The sequence below is a fragment of the Varanus komodoensis genome, unplaced genomic scaffold (genome assembly GCF_004798865.1).
Source record: "Varanus komodoensis strain SLA01 unplaced genomic scaffold, ASM479886v1 scaffold28, whole genome shotgun sequence".
Taxonomy (NCBI): Eukaryota; Metazoa; Chordata; class Lepidosauria; order Squamata; family Varanidae; genus Varanus; species Varanus komodoensis.
In genome coordinates this window covers 8,305,068-8,327,471 of record NW_025335727.1, presented here as the reverse complement: position 1 = coordinate 8,327,471, position 22,404 = coordinate 8,305,068, and the positions used below count along the sequence as shown (strand labels likewise).

At 41.8% G+C, this 22,404-nt stretch overlaps 1 protein-coding gene across 5 annotated transcripts in view; it reads right to left on the bottom strand.

Moving 5' to 3' along the window:
- TNIK (TRAF2 and NCK interacting kinase) overlaps positions 1-22,404 on the bottom strand; it is a 303,045-nt gene that overhangs the window by 16,573 nt on the left and 264,068 nt on the right. For all 5 annotated transcript variants that reach the window (XR_006415147.1, XM_044434575.1, XM_044434576.1 and 2 more), the window contains 5 exons: positions 21,423-21,529; positions 17,054-17,217; positions 16,046-16,143; positions 5,878-6,062; positions 4,890-5,016 (listed from right to left, as the gene is read on the bottom strand). Coding sequence is in view for 4 of the 5 variants with exons in the window: in XM_044434575.1 (XP_044290510.1) it covers positions 4,890-5,016; positions 5,878-6,062; positions 16,046-16,143; positions 17,054-17,217; positions 21,423-21,529 (681 nt within the window). In the remaining variant the exon portion in view is untranslated. The remainder of the gene's footprint in view (positions 1-4,889; positions 5,017-5,877; positions 6,063-16,045; positions 16,144-17,053; positions 17,218-21,422; positions 21,530-22,404) is intronic.

Below are 22,404 nucleotides of genomic sequence, written 5' to 3'. Positions count from 1 at the left end.
AAATATTTGTGGGAATGCAAAGGGCTTCTGGAGGGCTCTCAACCATAACATGGAGATGCTGATTGTTTGACCTGGAACTGTCACACAGTTGCTCACCACACAGCCATAGCAATTTGCACCATCGCAGCCATTTGACAAAGGGTCACGTCATTATATAACTGTGGTTGCCACATGCGTACAACCTCTACATCAGGTGACAGGCAACTTGTGGCTCAACAGATGTTTTAGCTTACAACTCCCAACATGCCTCAGCACAATGCCAATCCTGGCAGGACTTGGAAGAGTTGCGACACTCCAGATATTTTAATCTACAAATTGCCCACCTCTACATGCATTGATTGATGATTGCATTTGTATGCTGCCCCATAGCCAGAGGCTTATGTGAATCTGGTCCATACCGCTAACTGGTGGCTCTGCACACTTCCATGGGAAATAAGGAGGAATTTGCTGTATCTCTGAACTGGTCCTTAGGTCTTTTTAAGGAAAAGCCAGTTGAAGGCTTGCATGTGGAGATGCCTTGAGAGGCTGGTATCACTGGTTCAAAATCCTCATCTCAAAATATGTGGTGGTGGGTGAGCATCTCTTTTTTCTCTATGGCAGTTTTGCTACCAATGTTGGAGGGAATCACTGGACTTGACTTCACTGGCTTTTATGGGCCCTCGGGAATTCAAGTCTGACTTGTGAAAACTCATAGGTATTTTGGGTGTACAAAGTTGCCCGGCAAATTGTCCTTATCATGTCAAGCATGTTGCTAACAAAACAATGCTACAGAAAGAATGTGGTGCCTCCTAATGTGAGAGGTATTTGAGATGTGTCACAGCGGAATACTGCTAATGCACTACAGCACATGGAAGCAAGGCAGTCTTCCTAAGCTGTCTGTGCCTTCTGTCCATAAGGCTTTCTTCATTCCATCTAGAGGTGTGGACAAACAAGGGGCTCCTAGGTCAGATCAAGACAGCTTTCCTTAGAAGCAAAAATGACAAAACTGAGGCTGCCATACTTCAGACACATCATAAGAAGGCAAGACTCCCTGGAGAAGACAACCATGATAGGGAAAGTTGGAGGCGGAAGACAAAAGGGAAGACCAAGTATGGGATGGGTTGACGCCATAAAGGAAGCCACAGCCCTGAACCTGGAAGAGCTGAATGGAGCTGCCGGAGGGCTTTCTCTCATAAGGTTGCCATACGTTGAAGGCGACTTGACGATACAAACTGTAATGAGTTGGGGAAATGCAAAACTAGTTTAATTGTCCCTGGTGAAAACAGCAGTAGAGCTGGGATAGGAAACACACCACTGGATGGTTGCATTCAGCCCTCTTGAGGTAACTTTCATATGTTCTTCAGTCTACTAATCTTAAGACTACCATTTTCCATTAAAAAACTAGAATTTGCACCCTTGTCCTAGTCTAGAAGTTGTACTGTCAAAGGATACTTGTGCCTACACACTGCTGCTACAAACCATTTCCTTCTCACGGCTTACAGCCAGTTCATACATACAGCCAAAGCAAGTACAAAAGATGTGCTAAACTATACTTGTTCATATGAGAATGTCCCTACCCTCGAAGGGAAAAAAATCCTACATGTAGAAAAATGTCAGGGAGAATGCAAGGCTGAACCCTTGTACCTGGCATCTAATTTTTGATACGCAGGGGGAAAGAAAGCATGTGTGCTGCATCATGTATGTAAGTGGACCCAAGAAACGGGCCATAAAAATCTTTTCTATGCGGTGGCTGGCTCCCTGCATTATGTCCCATTCTGAGGACTGCTGTCCACGGACTTACCTTTTTGGTGACTGACTAATCAAATCTAGGGAGAATATAATGTCTTAGATTTGACTCTCACCTACAAGTACGTACTGAACCCATTAAAGTTGTGCCTCCATCTCCCCTCGTGTGCTGGCTACTGCACTGATATCATGGTTTCATTACCGGTTATGTCTGAAATGCTTCTTCGATTTTATGGTATTTTTATTGTATTCTATACTTTTATTTGCATGGATTGTTGTATACTGCCCAGCCAGTATCAGCTATAGGGCACTAGAGCAGTATTTAAATATATAAATAACTGCTATTCTGATGCAAAACACAGCCTTTGGCACAGCTACCAGCAGCAGAAGGCCATATGCGCTCATGTCCCAGTTTGTAAAATCTTGACTTTGCCAGAGCACCAATCCCTTTTCAACCCTGCGTCCTTTTCAAACCAGCTACGGTAAGTTTATGTGATTCAAAACAGCAGTGAACCAGCCCTTGCTTTCCCCCTGCATGGATTAATAGATCTGTCTTTGTCCTGATGGTCACGCAAAGCTCACATTAGCATCAATGACAGTTATGAGCCTCTACAGAAAGCAGAAAGGCCTCTTCTGCCCGCAATTAGCAAAAGGCTACACAATCCAGCAAAAAATCATCTCCCTTTGTTCTCTCTCCTTGCCTCTACAGGCAAAACAGGCTGATCTCAATTGCAAAAAGGCACCATTGGGGCTTCTTTTGCTGAATTACAAACCAGGCAAAAATTGTCAGCAGCACGTTACAGGTGCAACAACCTGCTGTTTCTGCCTAATGTGCCACTTATTAAGGGAAGGCCCAAGCAGGGTAATGTACCTGAAAGAGGTTTCCCCAGGCTATACAAGCAGCATCTGCCACACGCCTTGAAGTTCTCAATCTAATCACTTAGCAAAGAATGATTTATGTAAAAAATAAAAACAAGGAGGAAATGCACTCATCGCAGTATGTCCCTTAACTTGTCTCAGGTTTAAGGTCATATTCAGACATGGTCACAAACAGGGAGTGGGTTAGTAAGGCACAAATACAATTCTGCACATGATCCTAAGTCATTAGGATCTCCCTCCACTTTCTTATGCCACATGGCCCTGCTCAAACTTTGTTAGGCCCACTGGAGACCTCCTTACCGCACTTACCATGGCATGAGCAGGGCCATCTTGGAAGCATGTGCCCAGGTTTTTTTTTTTTAGTAAATCTGTGCTGCTGACAGCAAAGCTGGCAGTGCAGGTGGTGGAGGGAGAAGCAGTACAATCCCTTGACCCACAGAAATTGTCTATCCCTGTTGCAGAGCCTGGTTAAATGCTCTACATCTATGGTTAATCTTCCAACCTTGTAAGACAGACCTTCCCATCTTGTTTTTGGGACAACCAGCATGCCCAGACCAACACACAATTAGGTTATTCATGGGAACCAGCTGGGAAAAGCTGGTCCCTGTACATAGCTCCTTCCAGGTTCTCCTCTTGACTTTTGTGGGTCAACTGGTCCCACTGCTGCACTGCTACAGGGTCTGGATGTCTGGTTCACGTGTTCCAGGGAATGTGAAGACTGTATTAGCCTGTAAATCCTCTAGCATCTCCTGGGGAATGATGCCAGCTAATACTACCCAATCTCAGTGGAATTACTCTTGCCCCTTTCTTTGGTGTGGGCCAGCTGTGATATGATATACAGAGAACTGTCCTTGGGTACAGCTCTTGCTTGCATGAATCTGTACCAGTGAAATTCTCTCACAACAGCACATGATTCTATTGTAGAAGAACCACTGTAAGGTGAAACCACCAACCCTTGCTTATGGAAGGGTATACTTAGCTCAACAATAGCAGCAACCCACACTTCTCTTTCCATATTACAGAGAATATGGCTGTATTTCTGGTTGTTTAATGCACAGTGCCTTCATCCTCAAGAAAAGATTTTGAGGGTTGTCTAACCGCCACCAGTTCCAACTACCTGGATTCACACATTACAACAACTCACGGCAAGCTGACATGGCAACCCCTGCAGACAAATAAGCAACAATGGATTGCCATGTGAATCAGATTTACATGTATGTGGCTGTAGGGGGAAGGGTTGGTTCTGCCTCTACTTTTGAATCCATCCCCAACCACTGCTTGCCCATGTCCACTACCAGATCACCCTAGAGGTAAAAGCCCTCCACGGTTCCACATCCTTTTCTATTGCTCCTAAATCTAATCTTCCGTCACAGGAGCTTCCATCACAGGCTTTTCTACAGTAGCTGGCTAGCCTATGCCTCTTCCATATCATGGCATATCTGCAAATGGCCGTGGCTAGCAAAGCATTGTAGGATACTGGTGCAACGTCTGCAGGAGAAGGATGTACATGACTCCTGGTAGCAGCCTCTGAATTTTACCTGCAAGGATTTAGAGGAAGTATACTAGGTAGTATACTCTCCTGTTCTGAGAGTCCTTGGATTAGTTAATGGTGGAATATAAGTTGACTAAATAAATAAATAAATAGTGATAGTTTTAGGCTTTAGGTAATCATGTTCAAGTACCACATGGCTTTGATTTTCTCCACCACAAGCACTAGAGATTTCAATCAAATTCATTCATCATGTGATGACAGTATGACTGTTTTCCCATATTAATATGCAAAACCACACAAATCCTTAGAACAAAAGTATTTCTCACATACATTGCCCCTTGGGTTGACTTTATAATCTTTCTTTCTTCTTTCTGCATGGCATTGCAATTAGAGTATTCATATAAAGAGGTACAATTAAAGTTAAGCGACTGAGAAGCTTCAGCAGATGGCTAAGGAGGAAATGCAGAGGTGTATGGGACAGGTTTCAGTCTTGCTTCTAATGGTGTAAATGTTGTGCAAGTCCTTCAGATTAGGAGCTTTTCCTGCTTTAAACCAGGATGGAAGAGTATGAGAATCCAGAAACAACCTTGCTGTGTCCTATAGCATTTGCTACTGTTTATACTTTGGAGAAATTTCTTTTGTTTGGATGTTATAATTATATTAATCAACCACTAACAAGCACAGCTTCATCAATCACTTTATGCTCAAAATACACAGCTTAATTATTATTCATAGCGTACAATCACAAAACCACTCAAAGATATTTCACAGAAAATAGTTAACACCCACTTACCTCCCTTATCATTAAAGTCCCTTCTCTTGAAATACTGCTAAATGTATCCGTATGGGATGGCTCTAGGCCATGGCTTGACACCATTCCTAGGTTGTAGGCCTCATTGTTTCCTGGAATTCCTGTTGGTCTGCAAACATAAGGGAAGGGGGAGAAGAATATCATTTGGGGGCAAGTGTTGATTCCCCATGGTTAGTGGACATAACTGGGCTGTGCAGACCAAAGGACCACAGTAAAAATCTTATTCTTAAGGTTGTTTAATGCACAGTGTCTTTATCCTCAAGAAAAGATTTTGAGGGTTGTCCGAGACAGCTCAGCTCAGCTCTACCAAGTTCAAGCCTGTGGCTTCCTTTATAAAGTCAACCCATCTTATATTTGGTTTTCCCTTTCCCCTTCTGCATACCATGGATACTAGGGCTATCTCCTCTCTTTATATCCCTAGTATCCACGATTTTGTTGAATCCACTTTTATACCCATCCATAGTGAATTCCATACTGTGACTATGTGCTCCATGAAGATTATGAGCCAAACCTGGTTACAGATGTTTCTGATAGCTCTCTAGCAAAAGGGCAAATCTTTTAGTAATATCTGAGAACAACAAATTAGAAAAAACAACACACAGATCCCAGAAATACATATCTTCAGCACATCAGGTTGCAACACGAAATTGCAGCATGGTATAATTTTAGCCATATTAAACAAAATAAAAAGAAAGTAACTGCCCAGAATCTACCCATAAACATTTGGAAGGCCAACAAAAATAAGCAACAGCTGTTCATGTTTGCCTGAAGGCAGAGACTGACCTATTTGCGGTGTACAGAAATCTGGAGTACAAAAATTTCTAATAATGGAGCAGATACTGCTGTTGGCAAAGTGTTGTGCCAGCCTGCAGAACACTGAGGGACTGACATGGTCAGTGCTGTTTCCAGAGTGCCATTCCAAATGCATGGTGTAATTATCATGGGTTCAGCTTCATGAAAATGGCCTTACATAAGTCTTGGGATGTCACTGACAGACACTGTCCCATCTTGTGTTTCGCTCTCCCCATCTTCCTCCTCCTCTTCACTGCTTTCAGATTCTTCACTGGAAGAGGAATAATCAGTAACTTTCTTCAAAGGTCGGTTAGTTTCTTCAATGCGCAGCTCCCTCAGTTCTTTCGCTAAGGCAGTCAGATCCTGAAAGAGAAGGGAAAAGATGGAAACCAATGTAAGTTTCATCTAAGACCTTTAGAGGGGGGAAATGCCACACACATCTGACAGAAAGCTGTACTGAGGAGCACAAGCAACTGAAAAGAATACATTTATAGTATTCTTACAAACATAGAACAAATATAACAACACAGCATGTAGCTTTCATTAAACAAAAACGGGCTTTTTGCTTATTGAGAACTCAGCAGCCAACCTGCTAGCTTTGTATCACCACGTAGGTGTGAGTTTTAACTTCAATGCACAAGTGTGGCTCAAGTCATACTTGTTAAAAGCATGGACTTCAGTCAGCATCATAGTAAACTCAAAAATGATCGCATTCATGGAGAGTATTTACTGCATCCTAAAGACACTCTGAATTTCCACAAATTTCAGTGAAGCTTCACTAAACCTATTTAAATGAACCTAAATCTATTTAACTGGAACTGAATTAATTACCTTGGGAGCTCATTTCCAAGTACCTACAGTTTTGCATCATGGCATTTGCACTAGCTGGGTGGTACCTTTGCCACAGGAACTGACATTTCCTTGGTGACTTTCTTTCACATCCATACCACCCTGCCCATCAACCACAAAGCTGACTGGGAGGAGGGGCCTCATTTAGTGAGTTTCCTGTTTATGGTCCCCATCAGTGGCATGCAGGGCAGGGGACAGGAAACTCCTACGATGTCCTGAGTCACACATGATGCTACACTAAATGAACAACTTGCCATGTTTGTGTTTTTGCGGTTTGTTGTGAGTGTGTGCATGTGCTGATAAAACCTAAGCCAGCTGTTTTTCATTTGTTTTGCAGAGTATGACCCAAAGGCAGCAGGATACACTGGCAGCCTTACCGATCCCAAGCAGACACAAGTCTAGCTAACAGCCAGCAAATTTTGCAACAAAAGCATTCTGAACTTGGAGGAAATTATGCAAATCCAATATAAAATTGTCAGACTGCTTATTACAATCTGTTGGAAATGAGAAGCTGGGATGTAGTTACTCTAAAGACTACAGACTGAAGGCCCCAGTAAACATTTTTTGCACTAATTTGCTGTGCTAGTGGCTTTTAAAACAAACCAGGTTCAGAGTCTCTCAAACTGCATCAAAACCATGTGTGCATCTTCTCTACCCTCTCTACAGTTCTGATCTGGACTGTACACTTTGTATTTGCAGTGTAGAAGAGTCCTCACTGACTCCTATGCGAGTTGCTCTTCTATTGCAAATAGTAAGGGCACCACCCCCTTCGTGAATTTGGGCTGGAACTGTAATCAGGGCAACGGGCTTTAGACCTTCCACACTCAATGGTTCCGATCTGGTTTGGTTCTCCCTTTTCTGTTTTGTTAAAGAAGGAAGAAAAAGGATGGGATATGTGGTAGAGTGGGGTGTACAAATCTGTAAAAGTTCAGGGATTGGGTTAATGGAAGAGGGGCATGGAGTTATCAGGGGGAATATGTTTTGAACACTCATCTATTTTTGACCCTTACAGGTACATGCAAGTTCCACCCTCCTTATGAGCTAGAATAGCTGAAACTTTGCTCTTAAAATCGCAAAGCGCCTAAGGTAGGAGTTCCAAAGTGCTGAGGAATTTGACATTCTACAATGTTTAAAGCTGTCATTGAAACCTTTTGCGGCAAGAAATGGTTTTGTACAAAATCAGATTCTACTCCCATGCTAAAACAGTAAGAAGTCCCTAATAAAACATGTGGGCAGGTTACATTTCTGTAACTCTACTCTCTGGCATCAGTTTCTCAGCTAGGTGCCAAATTATTCAGGAGGTAGTGTATTCCTAGAAGATGCCCTTTCTCCTTTAACAAATTAACTCTAACCACTGCTTATACAGGTCTAGTGATATGACAACTAGGAATGATATATAAAAATATGATGTATGCACAAGATATGAGAAACAATGTCACGAAGGGTCCCCTGATGAATTTGTCAAGACCCACATGAATGTACATGTGACCTGCATAAGAAAATACAATGACAATAAACATAGATGTTCTGAAAGCTACTGGTGGAAGAAACAACTAGAGAACTTAACATGGAAACCAACACAAAGAGTTTTCAGTTTACTACGATACTGATGAAACCTTAGACTTCACATTTATAGATTGACAGTGTTATTTCAAGACAAAGGCACTGCAAGCACCAAGTAGAACAAATAGATTTCTTGTAATCTTACATGCTTTTATAGCAATGCAGGGGGAAGCAGTAGGACAAAAATAAGCATGAGAGCTCTAATTAGAATGGGTTAGAACAGTTTATTGCATAAGGCATGCACAAGGTGAACAAAGCAATTGTAATAGTCAGTCTTACCATTTCTCCCTATATTAGTGACCAAGGAAGCCATCAGTGTATTCAGTCAAAGACAGAGAGTTAGGGAGAAAGAAACTCATTGAAAAAAGGGCTAATTTCCACAGTTTTTGTTTTCTTGTTCTTACGGCCATATTCTCTCTTTGCTGCATTCTTCAATTTCTCAAATTAAACAAGTAAAGGTGAAGATGAGAATGATTCTAAAAATGTTCCTTATTGGTGCTTTAAAAAAAATCACCACAAAAGGAGAAAGTGAGCTTAAACCAAAGAGCGGGTTCCTAATGCAGTCTTAATTGATAATTCTGGTGTTATGTTATACTCAGTGATCACTTTAGTGGCCAAGATCAGGATTTATGCCATAAACATGCAGGGTACATCAACACCATTTTCACTATTCATAGATCAGGAAGGTTGAATGCAACTTTCAATTTGGTTCATACTGTGTGTCACCCTAACCTTTTTTTAAAAGTTATGGGCAATACTTAAAGGAACTACTTTGATCTTGAATGGAAATGATGGATAAATTTTAGAGCCACTGAATAGCTGATTTTTTTTAACAAGTAACCACCTGCCCTTTCACTTAGAAACCAATACATCATTAAAAATGAATGCACATAATGCCAAAAAGTTTATATTGGTATCCTTCTGAGGTTTTGAAGGAAGTATAAGTGTAACTTAAAGTTCAAAAGATCAAAGATATTCCTTATTGAAAGGGATTGTTCCTAGAATTTTACAGCATCTCTTTATAAGCAACCAGTCTCAAGGAATGAGAAGTGTGCTCAACTAGTAGGCTCACTGATTAAGTCACCTCTCACAGATTCATCAATTAGAATTTCATTTTGATGCAGCTACAGTTTGGGGCTGTAGTAAATATTCTACAGAAAGACTGGTACTCTGAAGGCAATGTTGCTTGGGCTGACTGTCAAATGGAATCAGAAACAATGATTACAAATTTAAAGGCACATCAAAATAACTGAACTCTGATTCTGCACAGATCAAGCCAAATGCCTTATCAGCTCTCAGGTGCTCTAAAGTGATGCCTAACCAGTGTCTTTTGTAGTGTGGTCTTATCAGAGAGGTCAAGTCTTCCATCTCTTTCTCATGCACAGACAGGAGAGACACATGCACACACACAAACACAGCTTTTAAAAGCATGGGTATTTTGTTCATAAAAGCAAGACCATGATTATTGGTTTACTGTCTCAGAGGAAAAATGTAGTGCTTGTAGCATCTGAAAGGCAATTCCCAGAATTGTTAGTCCACTGCCTAAGCAACAAAGCCTGAAGTATAGGAAGCAGGACTTGCAAAAACAGAAGGTACCAGGTTGCACAGAGTTTTAAGTAATGCTTTTCCACCATGTGTCCATGATCCCCTCAAGTTTTTTGCAAGGAAAGGCAGAGATTATTGGGGGACAGGGATCCATACAGCTGATACTTCTAAGGTTTGAATGAGCTGAATCAACACACAATGCATAATGGAGGAAAATCCTTATTGTGGGTTAGAAATGCACTTCGGCCAAGTCTCATGGGGTAATTTCAAGTGAAGCGAGAGAATTTCCATGTGTCACTCCTGCATGTGAAATAAGTGTAGATATATTAGCTAATTTACAATACCTGCATGAAGACCACAAGATTGTTGAAAATTATGCATCGCTGAATAGTATTTAGCATACATAAATATTCTGATTTAGGAACTGATCATGTAGCACACAAAATGCTGCTGCTGCTGCTGCTGCCCAGCCCCAGGAATCCACCAAAGAAAGCAAGACAACCATTCTGCCGTCCGGGAAAATGGGAGAAAACAATGGCCAGTCCATGCGGGTTCTCTAGGGAGGACATCCTGTGAGGATGGGAGCTGCCCATGGTACCAGAAACTCTGGGACTGCTTTGGGTCTTTTTAAGGATAGAGATTTCTCATATAAATTCTTCTGTGTCTTGAAATTCCAACATGAGAAACAGCCCTTGCATTATCTGTATGTCAGGGATGCAGAGCCATGTTCAAAAATCCCCACCAAATAACAGTTTGGTTGAAGTGCATGGTATACATGCATGCAATTTTAATCAGCCAAACACACAACAGACATGAATGAGGTTAAATCAATGTAATTGACTGCAGACATTAATATTTTACTTATCTAGGGTTTTGGAAATGTTGAGCAGCAACAAGAATGTAGGGAAATCTTTTTGTCATACTTGCTCTGGCTTTGTTTGCTACTCTCAATTTTTAAATATTTGTTTATAAGGGAAATTTATTGCTGAAAGACGAAATGTTTTATCTGTTACAAAGACATAAGAAGACATTCTCTATTAAAAAGCTAGTGGGAGGAGGTTGTGAATAAAAGCAACAATCCAGATCTAATCCAGATCTAATCCAAATACTGCTGCCTACTGGTTGTTCAAAGACTGTAATCATAAGTGTCTAACATTTGCTTCTCTCATTCAAATGGGAAAAAATAGAATATCCTCTATTCTGTTTGGTTCTCTTTTTAAGAATTAGAGAAATAAGGATTTGTTTCCACTGCCAACAAACTTTATAATTAACACTTGGCCAAATTCAAGCAAATATTTTTATTACTGCCAAATCCTTTGGTTTTAATTGCTTGGAGGTTTTTTATTCCTAAAATGAAAAGTAGGCCCAATTAAGATTCAGACAGCATGAAGATATTTATAATACACACTTCAAAGTCCAATAATTAGTGATTCATTCATTCTGGTTGGATTGTTTCCAATTACCTAAAGTAGTGCATTGTACCTCTTTTAAATCAGATCTCTCCACCATGCCAATTTGAAAAATAGGATTGTGAAAAATGGACTTGTACGTTCTCAGCTACATTTTTAAAGCTATTATAATTTGGATAAAGAAAGCATATCTTCACTAATATTGCTCACAAATTATTAGAGCAAGAGACAAAAAGACTCTGTATGGGCCTGAATGGCTAATTTCTTAGGCTTTGAGACTTCCAGTGGTACGAGAAAACAATTAGCATTACAAACAGTGTAAAGTACATGCTGGCATTTGGGACTATATGAACTGAAAATAGATTAGCATGTTCAGAACAGCTTTGTGGAATGGTCTCATTGTGAGATTATATGTTTCAATGCATGTCCTACAATGCATGTAGAAAGCTACACAGGAAGCTCAACTGTACCTCTTCCTGGACACAAGAAAAATGGGCAGGTAGAAAGAAAATGAGTATTCAGCTTGAAAGATGAACTATTGCAAACTGCCTCCTCATACTGAAGCTAAATTAAGATGTGAATGTCTCAAACAGGATAAAAAGAACCACTTTTAATAGAAATTTATCTGCAGGTACAGAATATTTCCCTATTGTTAGGAACTGCAACCTGCACAATTTGTCCTAAGGGCTTCATGAAATTATTTCTGCTTTTCCTGATTTGATATCAGTAACTGAATCAGTGCATGACTATTAAATAACTTTAATGCCATGTGTCTCCCCTCTGATGTGAAATGCTATGAAGTCAAATAGATGTAACAAGGCAATTGTCTATCCTATACATGTCTAACCCGTTTGAAACAGCGTGCCTACTCTTTATATAAAAGGGAGATTTTTTCCACAGAGAGAAACTATTCAGAGTAGTGTGCCTGAGTTGTACACAGGTAGAGACAAGGAGTGGAGAGAGGATGCAGAATATATTCCACTCCACCATCTCATATTCCAAAGCCATTTATATCCCTACCAGGCTCTCACTTTTAACATGAAGAAAACTGCTTCAGGCAGTAAACTGTACAGTAGAGAAAAGGTGAGTTCTCCACATGCTTCCTCTCTGCGTATAGAATAGACCCCAGCCATAAATGTGTGTATGCGAATGCGGCAGACACACACATGGTTACTGTACTGTGACTAGTTGGCCCTAATTGTTGTAATGCTCCTCAAAGGCCACATCTTTGACCATCTGACATTGCGCTTTTAAAATATGAAGGGACCATGGCTGATGCTGCCACTCCGTGTTCAACAGAAGAAGGCCATGCTGAACTTTGTATGGTTACCTGCATGGTTGTAAGATTTCAGGGTTCCTTTTATGAAGCCTTGCATGAGGCAGGAGCCATATCTCAGTGGTGGAGCACATGCTTTGCAAGAAGAATGGCCTTGGCTCAGTCCACATTGTCTCCTGGTAGGGCTTCTGCCTGAAACTCTGAAAAGCTGTCACCAGTCAGGGCTGACAATACCGAATGTAGATTGACCCATGCTCTGACTCAGTTGACAGTCCTTTCCTAAACTCCTATCTGAAAGCCATTAGACTGGAAGTAAGCTACCCGAAAATTGGATAAAAAGGAGACAGCTATGTGAAAATCCCCCCAAAAGCCTAATCCCATTAAAAAAGCCACAAGATGAAGCTCTGAAGATCAACTGCATTCATCTGAAATAATACGCTTGAATCAATGGCTGCCACATGGTAGTAGCTTAGAAGCAATCCCCATGGTGGGTATTCTCATACAGGAGGCAAGCTGTGCACTAGTGTGTGTTTGTGATGGAAAGAGATTTCTCCCTATGGTGACCTGCTCCAGAAGAATGGCAGGTGGCCACTTAGGAGGCATTCACACATTAAAAAAATCAATATGTATGCCTCATGTACCCTCTAAAATCTGATGAGCACTCATTTTCCCCTTCTCCATCTCCATATGCATATGTGCATTATGTGTACGTGACCAGGGCCACTTAAAGCTTCCCAGAGCCTGCACTGTACACGATAGGAAAAACAACAGCATGGGATCAATTCGTACATCATTTGCTCTACACCCAAGCTCTATGACGGGGTTCACCTGTACACATGCGGGGGCTAAAACTGGGTAAGGGGGCAAGAGGACACATGCAGGTCCTGTACCCAATGTCCCTGGGCACGTGGTTTCTTCTAAGACCTGTCTTTGTCAAGCAGGAAGAGCTGCAAAGAGTGTCTACTTGCATTCTGCTCAATACAATATTAGAAGTCCTGATAAAGCAGGGTCACATGGATGCTTCCAAGTGCTCATCAGGCACTGGCTTTTAGAGTACTGCTGCAAATGCTTTATTTCATCCTGTTATAGTTGTAAGCTAGAAATCTACATATGCATAAGCGGCAGTAACTTGAGCTTCCTTTCCCTTTAGCATGTGCCACTCAGATCAAAGTCAGTAAGAATGAATATTTTCCAGTAGAAGCTGCCCACTGAGCAAGTCATATTGCTTGTGACATACTTTACAATATGTAGAACTTGGTGGATGAATGTAAACTACTGGAGCTCATTCCAATCTGTGTAATCAGGACCTAACCCACAACAACATTTATTTTTATTTTATTTTATTTTTTGATTTATATCCTGTCTTTTTCCTACAAAGGACTCAAGACAGCTTACATCATTCTCCTCCTCCATCTTATTCTCACAACAACCCTGTGAGGTAGGTTGGGCTGAGAGTCTGACTGGTCCAAAGTCACCCAGTGGGCTCCATGGCTGAGCGGGGACTAGAACTAGATCGTCTGAGTCCCAGTTCCATGCTCTGAACCACTTCACCACACTGGCTCTTTATAAATTAATAAAATGAATTCCATGTTGCAATCGCAGTGAATTCCTTCTTGGAACATATTAAGCCTGAGCATCGCACATCCAGGGATCAAAATTTGGTCTTGGGGGCATTTGGAAACTTACTGGGGGAAAGCTGCTAGGGAAGGGGAAAGATCTGAAAGGGGGAAAGCAAATCTCTTTCTATTGCCTAATTGCCCCTCTGGAAGTCATTTTTGTTTTTAAAAGATTGCTTCTGAGGGGACAGTATACACATCTGCATGCAACATCTAATATGACACTGCTTTATTTGCAGGAATGTCCAGCATTTTTAATGCAGCTGTGCCAGCTTAAAATGTGGATGTTGCAATTCAAAGCTTTGGGGCTTAGAGACACATTTTATGTAGAGTATTTAATATTCCCTAACCTGAATTCAAGAGGGGACAGATTTCCTATTTTGGTGAAAATGTAACAGAGTCCTGTTTCAGGCAGGTATGCCTTCCAAAGGCAAAAGTCAATTTAACTGGACCTTGTTAAATTTTGTTTCAGAAACACAGGAGGAAATTTGGTCCTTAGTACCATTACACAACTTTTTTTCCATAAACCTGGATATTTTTCCCTTGTTTGCAATGCATTAATCTCATCTTGTACACATTCAGAGCTACTCTTCTGGTAGGTTAAATGTAAGCAGTCTGCAAGTGGATTTCATGGAGCCAAACAAGGAAAAAAAATAAAATAAAACTTTTACCTCTCCACACTATCCCACCCTTTTTCCCCAGAGGTGCTCCCTGGATCTATATACTATATAAAGTCTTTCATCTGGAATCATGATTGTAGTGCCTCCTTTCTGAATGTCAGCAACGAAGAAAATATGGCTTATATTAAGTGCTAACTAGTCACCCCTGCAAAGGCATGACCAACTGAGAAAAGGTATCACTAACCTCATCTATTGCTTTCTTATAGCTCTGGGAGTAAGGGAAGTTTAATCAGCATCAGAGGAAACAGATCAGGACAGGAAAATGCCAGAGGAAAGGCAAGCAGGTTAGAAATAAAATCAAAATTGTTAGCTCAGTGCTGTGAAGTGTAAAGGAAAAAAAAACATCAGCAAAACAGCAAATACATATTCAAGAGAGACTCAGTGGAAATTCCTCCCATATCTTATGCCAATATAGAAATACAAAATGTCAAACACAGAATTAAACCAAGGTGGATGAATCTGTTGTATGTCTTGGTGAAACCTCTAATAAAACTAAGCCTTGTTAAAAGCAGCCACCACAGAGAGTCTAGACCCTCAAGGAGATGTGGGCAGCCTCTTGGGCTACTCCACGAAGTAGATTTTGAAGGAAAACATTCTCTGGACTCTCCCTTTTGTCCGGCTGCTTTTGGTCAAAAGCCAAGACACTGATTAGTTAGAGATATTTCTCCTGCACAGTTTTCATTTCAGTTTTTCTGCTGCTGTTTCTCTGACACCTGGATCTCACCATTGCTATCCTTCTGAGCCACTGAATTCCTGAATGCGAATGGGCACTGTTCTCTCATCTGTGCTGTTTCATAAGAACACAACTTGCTTATCAGTCCTGTTTTGGTTGCAGGTGAAACAGTGATAACCTGCGTATAAGTTTCCTGCTTGCTCTGATAAAACTGGTGGCATTTTAACAGCACCATTCATTCCTTTCTAGATGCTGGTTCTATATAAGCAGAAGAAATATTCTTCTGCGTTTCCAGACTGCAGAACGTGTCAGTAGCTGGACATCATCTTAGGACTGATTATAGGGGGGTGGGCTTTCCTCACAATTAACCTTGTGACAGCAAATTAAGGAAGAATCCACAAAGAACTTAAGTATGTAACTCTGATCAAATTAATTCTATTGAAGGTATACTTATGTACAAATGGTCTCAATCAATGATATGAGTCATGCTTTCACTTATTCCTGTGCTGAATTGTTTTACTGGGCTGCAGCAACCTCAAATCTCCTCAAAGACTGTCTCCTGCAGTCTTTTCCTGCATGTAAGTCTGACTGGGGGGGGGGGGGGGGGGGGGGGACACACAGACAGCAGCACTTGACTCTTTTTCCTTGTTCCCAAGATGGTGGTGAGGTTATTGCCCAAAGAAAAACTCAGCATCTGTTGGCATCATTCAATCACAAAACTTATTTAAAACTCACAGCAGGTCTGCTTGGTCGAGTCATGTCCTTGCTCTCTTCTTGCTTTATCTTAGCTGGCTCATGGGAGAGGATGGGGGATCCTTCAGGCTTGGCATTTCCTGGGCAAAGAGCAAAGCAGGAACAAATGGGATTAAAGACTTTCCTACCTCAAGAGATTGAAACAAAGAGAAAAAATGAGAAAAGCTCTGCTTCAGAAAAGCCTGTTCTCTCTCCATCTGCTTCAGACTCCTTCTTTTTCTTTAGATTTCTTTATGGATATGCATCTCAAAAGATGACGTAGGCCTTTCTAGATACATAAAGGAAGTCCTGCCTTCTCTCTGCTCCTACAGCAGTGCAATTTTTCTTTGCAGCTTAAGGACAGTCTGCTTAGGTTAACCTGTAGCTGTGCAGTATCACTTTCAAATACCTATGTGAGCTCCCAGGACTGAATGCATGCTTTAATAAAACTTCACACATAAAGAACAGGGATGTTGGGGAGAAAGCTAGGAAAGAACATTGCTCCATGGCATCCTAAATGTCTACATGATGGAAATATTTTGTAGGCAACTTTGTCAGCTTTCTGGTCTCAGGATGAAGTAGGACTTAATTGAGCCAAGAAGGAGAAGCAGATGCCAGGTGGTTTTCTTGACCAAGCCTTTGGGCAGTGGAGGTCCAGCACTCTGCCTTGGGTCTAGGCACAATAACTTTGGGGTGGGGTTATGGAATCCAGAAGCCTCTCTTCCTACAAGGGCCTGCCAGCCCTGCCTTTCTGACTAGAAGCTAGGCAGTGAAATTTCTCCTCTAGTGACAGGCACCTCTTGCAAGTGCAAGTCATCACATTTTCAAAGCAAGAAAGGATAATTTCCTCTTCAATGTTGGGGGGAAAAGCTTCATGGCAGAGGCAGGAATGCAAGTCATTGTTGTTTGATACAAGGGTTCCGATGACGGGCCAATAGGAAACTACTGGGTTTGACAGAAAGCAAAAGAAATGAAGAAGAAAGGCAGGAGGTAGGGGGTGGGAAGTCTCACCTCTGGCTCGATTACGTTCACTAGAACCAGCTTGGGATCCGGGTTGTGAGCCTGCCTGGGAACTGGGCTGTGAGCTGGGGGTGCTTGAGCTGGAAGAGCTGCCACTGCTTGTCCTCTGTAAAGGATTTTCTATTATGGGCTCTGTTCTCCGCAGGTCAGGGTTACTAGAAAGGAGAGAGAATGGCTGTTGCTCTTCATGTGTCTTTTAGGAAGCCCACTGTCAAGTTAGTACAAAGGGGAGAGCTACTGACTGCAAATGCAGCTAGCAAATTCATCTCTAATCCATCTCAAACCCATCTCTAACTGTGGTCACCTCTGGGCACTTTCCATGCCTCAGGCTGCTCCCCATCTGCATGTTATATTTGAAAGTATTGCTGGGAATCACCTTGTTAACTTGACTTTGTATACACTCCTTATCCCGTCCCTCCCTAACCTGGTGCCCTCAGCATTCCTGGCCATTGGTCATGCTGGCTAGGGCTGATGGGTGTTGAAGTCAAAAACACCTGGAAGCTAGCAAGTTGGGCAAGGCTGCTTTATATGAGCACCTGTTAGTGCAGAGGAGCTAAGTATGACCTAAGCTGTCCTAGGCTGAAAGCAAACCTGCAGTGCAGGTCCTATGCAATGAGAGCCATGGTATTCTGCAAAGTGAATGAGTTGCAGTGAGTCTTGGTCTTGCATGCTCAAGCTCTGCTAGGTGAAAGCTTTTATTTCTGATTTTTAAATAACCACAGTACTGTTACATCCAGGCTTGAATTCTGATTAATTTACCACCAAAAGAACCTAAGGAAAGCCATGATGTTTCAGGCCAAAGGCCTATCTATTTTAGCATTCTGTTCCCATAGTATGCTTGCAAATTAGACAGGACCCTCCTACTCATGTTTCCTAGCAACTGGCATACTTCCTCTGGTGCTGGAGGTTGCATATAGTAGCCACTGATAAGTTTGCCCTCTATGAATGTGTTTAATCCCCTTTCAAAGCTGAATTCATATGGTTTAATTATTTGAAGCAGTCCTTCCTTTTATCTGCCCTGAATCTCCCACCATCTAGCTTCACTGGCTGACCTTGGTTTTTAGTATTATTAGATCATTTCTTTACATTGTGCATAATTTTATATAATTTTTATAACGAATCATATTATGTCACTACTTGGTTGATATTTTTAAACAGCTAAACAGCCTTTCCCTTTTAGAAGGACTTTCTTAAAAGGACTTGCAACTTTTCCTTTTAGGGGACTCACCCCACCCTCTTGATAATCTAGGCTGCCTTTTTCTAGCTCTACAATTTTTGTGGGGAGGGTGTGCTGACCAGAAATAGAGTTAAACAAACTGCAGTCCTCTGAGTCTAGACATCACAAGAAAACTTCCAATCTCACCGCTGCAAATGTGGAAGAGCCGAAAGTGGTGCAGAAAGCACAAGCCCGAGGCTTGCCACATCCTGTTCATATAGTGCAAAGCTTGGTTTCCAGTAATGCCTCAACGGAGGCCACACATCTCTGTTGGCTTCACTTGGGAAGGCATCCTGAGCTTAGCTTTTGTGAACGTTGTGAGAATTCTGCTAAGAGATCCTCCAAGGTATCTGGTATGTCCGTGTTTGCACTCAGGTCTCAATATTTGCATGGACATAAGCTTCCTAATCAAACCCTTGATTGAAGGCAATAAACTCACAACAGTGCTGTATGTGTCCTGTGAGCCTCCAACTTTGTGTGTGTGAGGGAGAAGGGAGATGGCATTGTCAAAAATGGCTCCATTTACAGTACTAAAAACATACGACTTGTAAGAAGCGAATGAGCAACTTGTAGGTTAATTGTTTCATTCCAAAGCATTTACTCCTCAGCAGCTGCAAATACGGCAACGGATTGCATCTGCTGGGCTCCTTGTCCCTGACGTTCATGGTTTCATTTCTCAGTGGCTTCAAGCTGCAGGCGGCCTGATAGATGACACCTTGTCTGCCAGCTCTGTAACGCTTCTCATTCCGACTCCCTCCTGAAGAGACACGTTGCTTCTGCACATATTGCATTTTGTGCCCTGGCAGCTGCATCAGGAAGCAACTGCTGGGTAGCTGCAAGCCTAGTGGCGCTTCCAGATGGACAGTTTCAAAAGTGTCAGAGGTGTAAAATTATGGGGGACTGAGATGATCCTCATTCTGACTTGCCGCTATGCCAAACAGATGATCGGGCCTGCACAGGTGGCACATGCCCAACCAGCAACTACAGCACAAGGCCCCTTGGCACCTCCCTTTCTTAATGCACCATTTCCCACAAGCACAAAGTAGCACCATGGTGTCAGAGGAAGCCGCCTCCCTTTCACAGAATCATAGGATTTTAGAGGTGGGTGGGCCCTTGGAAATGATCTCATCCAGCCTCCAAACAGCAGTTTGAGCTAATTCATTACAACTAAGTGAGGAGGGACGGGGAAGAAAAAGCAGCGTTGTGATGCAGGATCAAAAGTACAAAACAAATCCAAGAGCCACTGCAATGTGAAGGGTATTGGACCCGAACCAGGGAAATATGAGCTAAAATCTTAGCTCTCTGAAGGATAAGTAGAATGAAAATGTGAGACTCATGTTACATATGTAGTCTAATGATCACAAATGCACACCCATTTTTCCTCCAAAAAGTTGGGATTTTAATTTGAGTCTCTCTGCTTCAAGTCCCATACCCCTCATTGCCCTGGTTCTGGGATGTAGTTTTTCTATTTGCCCTCCTGCTCCATGTTTACTTTGGAATTTTGAATTTAAAATCCAGAATACACATCTGCACATGAAATAGCTTGGATGTGCATGTGTCAGTCTCATGATCTTTCATTTAGCAGAAGATGAGAACAGGACTGCACACACATGTTGCTGGATGTGCAATGGGAATACCTAATCTGTAACTTCCACTGAATGCTTCCAGGAATGCATGAAGGAGAGCTGAGACTAGAGATGTATTTCCTTAGGTGAAATACAAATGTGATTAAAACAAAAGCAAGTTTCCCCTTTCAACTGGACAGTCCAAGAACAGCCATCTGATTTGATCTTGCCTTTGTTTGAAATAGCACAATAAAAGAGAATATCAAACCACTTCCCAAGCAATGCAAATATTTTAAGTGAATTTTCTATTCACATTTTAGTGGTCAAGGTCTGGTAGTCTGGGTGCAGCACTAGCACAGCCTGCTAGTTGGACCCAAGTGTTCACAGAGTTTTGCAACAGAACATTTGTTTCCCACAAAAGCCAAGCTTGGTGTACATTACAGTGCTTCAAAAGCGAGGTGAGCTTATGGATAATTCACAATTTATCTGACATAGCTGGTATGTTAGCATGTGTGCACTACATACAGTTAACCCACACACTGAAAAGGAGAGACATGCACCCCAAACCCTAAGGGATGCAAGTCAGATGCATGCCAGGTCATGGCGCCTTGGTGGATGCTCACTGTTTGACGAGGTACATCCCCCTTTTGCACTGTGTGTGTACTGCAGCAAACGGGGCTGTGTGACAGCATGAAGTCATTAAAAAAAAAAGAGTAGAAGCATTTAGACCCACCTTCCCAGCATGATCTCTTCCAGATGTGTTGGGACTACAGTCCAACACAACTGGAGGGCAGCAGGTTGGGAAAGACTGCTTTAGACTGAGTTTACAGCCTTGCTGGCAAAATGCAAGTTTGTGAACTACTACTAATACAAAGCAAAAAGGCAGGAAGAGTGGGCAGATCATGAAATTTTATGGTGCAGATAGTAGGCCCTGCTAGATTGCATGCAAAAATCTTCACTAAGTGGCAATGATTTTTAAACTAGCTTTTTTCCTCTCATTTCAGTAAATTAGTTTAACGGTCACACAGAGCACAGAAAGATGCCTTAAAGCAGGTCACATAATTTGTGTATCCCAAACTACTGTGTTATCAACTATAGCTCTCAATGGCCTTGAGCAGAGATCTTTCCCATCGCCTTCTACTTGTTCCTTTCTCTTTTCAATGGAAGATGCTAGAGATGGAACATGCATGCAAATCATGCGCTGTATCATTAATCTGCAGTCCCAGTCACTGCACTGTTGGTTAACTGCAGTTCTGTTTTATTCCTGACTGACAACTGGGAGTATGTAATAGAACGGTCAAAAAAGGGAAAGGGGTTACATTCCACTGTTGTGCCCCTTCCAAAGAGGAATCACTTGTCCCTATCACTCAGTCCCACCCTCCTCTTCCCCTCTCCAGAATATAATAGAATGGATTGTTATTCATGGTTGAATGAAACAGTTTAGATATATGCACTATTCTGTGTAAATCATTCAATAATCTTCACAGAAGAATTTTCTCTAATTTTAAACTTGTGTCCCCGGGGAGAGAGGGAGAAACACTCAAGAATTCCTTCTTTTTTCCTCTTTGGTTGGATTTACCTTGCTCTTATTGGATGTGATCCTAATCGAGGGCCAAGCGCGTTCCCATTTCCAGGAGAGTTCTTCCGAGCTAATGCTGGTGAGATGGAAGTAGTTCTTTGAGGCACCTGTAAGAAAATCACATTGGGTGGGCTATTTGAGGCTGTGCTAGTGAACTCATGGCCATGTCAGCAACCTGGGAAGGACAACCAGGATTTAGCTAGCTTAGTAGCATGATTTTTGCTTTAATTTCCCGTGAAAAATACAAAATATTTATTGATAAAGTATTACAAATTGGAGATCACTCCTACATCAGAATCCAAGTTGCTTATTGTAATGGAAATGTCACTTTAAACACCATCAGTTTATTTGCTATGGCAAGGAATGCCTGTTTCTTTTCCACAGTAAATTGCTGTGTTTATGTTATAAAGCAAATGTTGACCTGCACAGACCCACGAAGCACTGCTAGAGCTGCTATGAACACCAGGGTTTAGGTAAACACAGAAACGCTACAGGCCTCATCAGCTTTAATAAACTGAATATTCTTCCTAATGAATACCGGGTACCACAGGGTGCAAAGGGGAAATGGGGCATTTTGCTGCCATATTTCAGCAGCAAATAGTCACTTTTTCCCTTTGTGCTAGCAAGTGCTAATGATGCTGTCCCAGTGCTGAGTTGTGCCAGCACTAGTATCATTATTGCATCCTTAGCATTAGTGCTGCAACCCCATGGATATTACTCTTTCACGGCCTCCATCCATATAGGGTGGACAAATTCATCTCAACAGTCTAAGCTGCAACAGCCTTTCTGTCCTTGCCCCTCCCTCTTTTAGCAAAGCACTTGTCAAGAGAGGAACTAGGACTACCCTGTGCACTATCCAGTGCAAAGAACATTTGTGTGTGTGCATAAAAGTGCTTGTCTTTAAGTAGGAGCCTTGCTTGCTTCAGAATGGCAATCTGAGTGTTTTTTGCAGACGGAACCCTGCAAAAATATAGCACATTAT